The 2,778-nt window shown below is 46.7% G+C and overlaps 1 protein-coding gene across 1 annotated transcript in view; it reads right to left on the bottom strand.

The window, feature by feature from the left end:
- The window catches only part of LOC109320768 (1-aminocyclopropane-1-carboxylate synthase-like protein 1), a 19,930-nt gene that overhangs the window by 9,131 nt on the left and 8,021 nt on the right, over window positions 1–2,778 (bottom strand). The window contains exons 5-7 of the mRNA XM_019551025.1: window positions 2,197–2,290; window positions 1,485–1,551; window positions 876–973 (exon numbers count right to left, since the gene is read on the bottom strand). Coding sequence (XP_019406570.1) covers window positions 876–973; window positions 1,485–1,551; window positions 2,197–2,290 — 259 coding nt within the window. The remainder of the gene's footprint in view (window positions 1–875; window positions 974–1,484; window positions 1,552–2,196; window positions 2,291–2,778) is intronic.

Genomic DNA, 2,778 nt, shown 5'->3' with positions numbered 1-2,778 from the left:
CTGAAGTCAAGGACTTCTGTGTTGCTGACTGACTTGCCAGCTTTACGGTGGATGGTGAAGGTGATCAGCTCGTGGTCACTGTCACCCAGCTTCCCATCGATCACTAGGTCGCTAATTAGGTCGTCCCCTGTAGCCAGTACCAGGTCGAACAGCGCTTTGCCCCCGGATCTGTGCAGGATGAGGGCAGGCTGCCACTGCAGGCTGGGAACAGGGGCTGAGCTCAGGGTGAGTGGTGGTAGTTCTGGGAGGGAGGTTGGGGGAGCTGCAGCCACCCCAAAATTCACTGTAGCCCCCCTGTAGCAGTGTCACCACCCACCCCAAGCACAGCCCTGGCCCAGCCCCCTGCCGGGAAGAGCCTGGTGTGGCCCCAGGTCACAGAGACAGGCCGCCACACCCCACGCTCAGATCCAGGGTCCAGAGGCTCATGCCCTCCTGTGCCTTCCCAGGTGCACGCAGAGGTGGGAGATGCCCCCCCGCCAGCATGTCCCCCAAACGAGCCACTCATGGCTCCGTCCCACATCCCACCCCAGCTGTGCAGTGCCTGCCCAATCCCTCCCTCTCAGTACGGTGGCCTTGATCTGCATCCCCACACACCCCTCTGCTCCTTCCCCCACAACTGGTTTACCAGCCAGATGCTGCTCTCCAAGCCGCCAGGCTGCACTCCTGGCCACATGCATGCTGCGGCTGTGCTCATGCACAGGGCATTTATCAGCCACATTATCGGCCACATCAGGCAAAAAAAGATGATTTACAATACTGTCAATTTTCTCTATATCAGTACCAATCCGATATGGCACTGATGTATTGGTGCACCTCTAACTGATACCAATTCTTTTTACTTGCAAAGCTGTGCATTCCCCACACTCAGTTCTTACCTTACTGTCTAAATAGGCGTAGACCAGCTTGACATTGCCATACAGGAACACGCTCTGGGTGACACCTCCATAAAAGGGTGTGGCAATCAAAATGGCTTCTAAAACCAAGAAAACAAACCAATGAACTACAGTCAAAATCTTTTCTTCCTTACTAGGGCATGTTAGTGATATTTTGGCTCCCAGTTCCATGCTCTATGATCCCTGGAAATTTTTAAGTTAGTGTTTTTCTCCAACCTTTCTGCAAGTTTCTTTTGGATCCAGTGCAAGCACTGGATCAGGAAACATCCATTCTCAAGAACCCAACTCAGCATCAATACACTTTAGACCTACATCTAGATATGCATCCATCTTGAAACAATGGAGGAACTTAGGAGTAGATAGGTAAGAATGCAGGAGACCTGTGTTCCCAATGAAGGGATGTGAATTTGATGGCAAAAACTGCTACAGATACAGCCTTAGCCTCCTCTACAGTCATTGCAATGAAGAAGAGCAGTGTTTGGGAGAAGGCACAGAGTAATTAATGACTCTATCAATATACCTCTAGCATACAGTCCTTGTATTGTAGCTACCATGTTGTAAATCAATATGTCTTCTAATAATCCCACTTACCCCCTGGATCACAGAGGACTGTAGCTAATGCAGAAAACAGAGAGCCGCAGCCATTCAGCACAATCACCTATAGAAGAAAGAGCGAGACAGATGCTAACTCTACTTGTTGAAGGACATCACTACAAAATAACTTCTGATAAAGTCACTGAAATCTGCTGTTTCCTCAGTCCTCTAGCACAGAGATGCCCAACTTTTTTGACCCAATGGGAACCTCTTAGGCCCAATTCCAGACCATAAGAAGCCCTGTGGACCAGCAAGCTGCCTGTTTAAAATCACAACTCTAGTACAACAGAACTACTACACAGTCACGAGACTGAGGATTTATCCTGAGGTGCATCAGCAGAATAGTGCTAGAGAATATAGGAAAAGAACAATCTGAGCATTCTCTAAGTCTAGACAGAGGTCAGGAGTGGAGCAGGAAGTGTTACCACAAATCATGAGTGAGGTACCTTGGCAGGATACAGTGGAAGCAGGAGGGAAAGAACAAGGGAAGCTACATGCTGGAAGTGAAGTCTATTAAGCAAGTTGTGCATGAAGAGCTGTGGGAATGTCTACAAGTCACCATACTGATAGCAATGATCACACACTTGTTTCCATGGTAAAAGCATCAGTCAGTTAAAGTTTAAATATTTGTAAAACATAATAGACAAAACTGCTCCATAATGAATGGCAATATATTAGAAGACACACCAACAGACATTCAGTTACCCACATTTTCTGCCTTAAGAGGTGCAGGAGCCTTGCAGTAATAGGTCAAAAATCGGGCCACTTCCTCCCGTAAGCTGAGAAAGACACAATAGTGAAGACTGGTTCAGGTTATTTTCCAAGAGGCTGAGTTTTCCCAGATCATTCAGAAAACAAACCAGGACACATTAGATACTGGTGGCTACAGCTAGAAAATAGTACAGAATATAACTCAGGAAATTGGTACCATGCTCTAAAGCAATGGTTCTCAACGTTTTTAGACTATGGAAAATAGAGCAATTTTTCAATGGCAAAGAACTCAGAAACACTGCAACTGGTCAGAAAGTTCTTAACACTGCTACTTCCCGTTTTAAGTTTCTGGGTTTGTCTTGTGAATCATGCTTGCCCACCTGGCATTGCTAACACTACGTGGCACCCCTGAAAGATCTCAAGGCATCCTGGTGGAGACTCATGGCTCTAAGAGCACCTTATATGCATGATAAAGAGGCACAGAAAATATCTACAGCTATGCTCACATTTCTGAAGTCTGCTTAGTCAAGACATAAATCATGGGAAGGATTAACGGCCAGAATCATTCACTGTAGTTACA

Source organism: Crocodylus porosus, unplaced genomic scaffold (genome assembly GCF_001723895.1).
Source record: "Crocodylus porosus isolate Cpor-Errol unplaced genomic scaffold, CroPor_comp1, whole genome shotgun sequence".
NCBI lineage: Eukaryota > Metazoa > Chordata > Crocodylia > Crocodylidae > Crocodylus > Crocodylus porosus.
The sequence above is the reverse complement of the archived record's forward strand: the minus strand, read 5'-3'. Positions and strand labels throughout refer to the sequence as shown.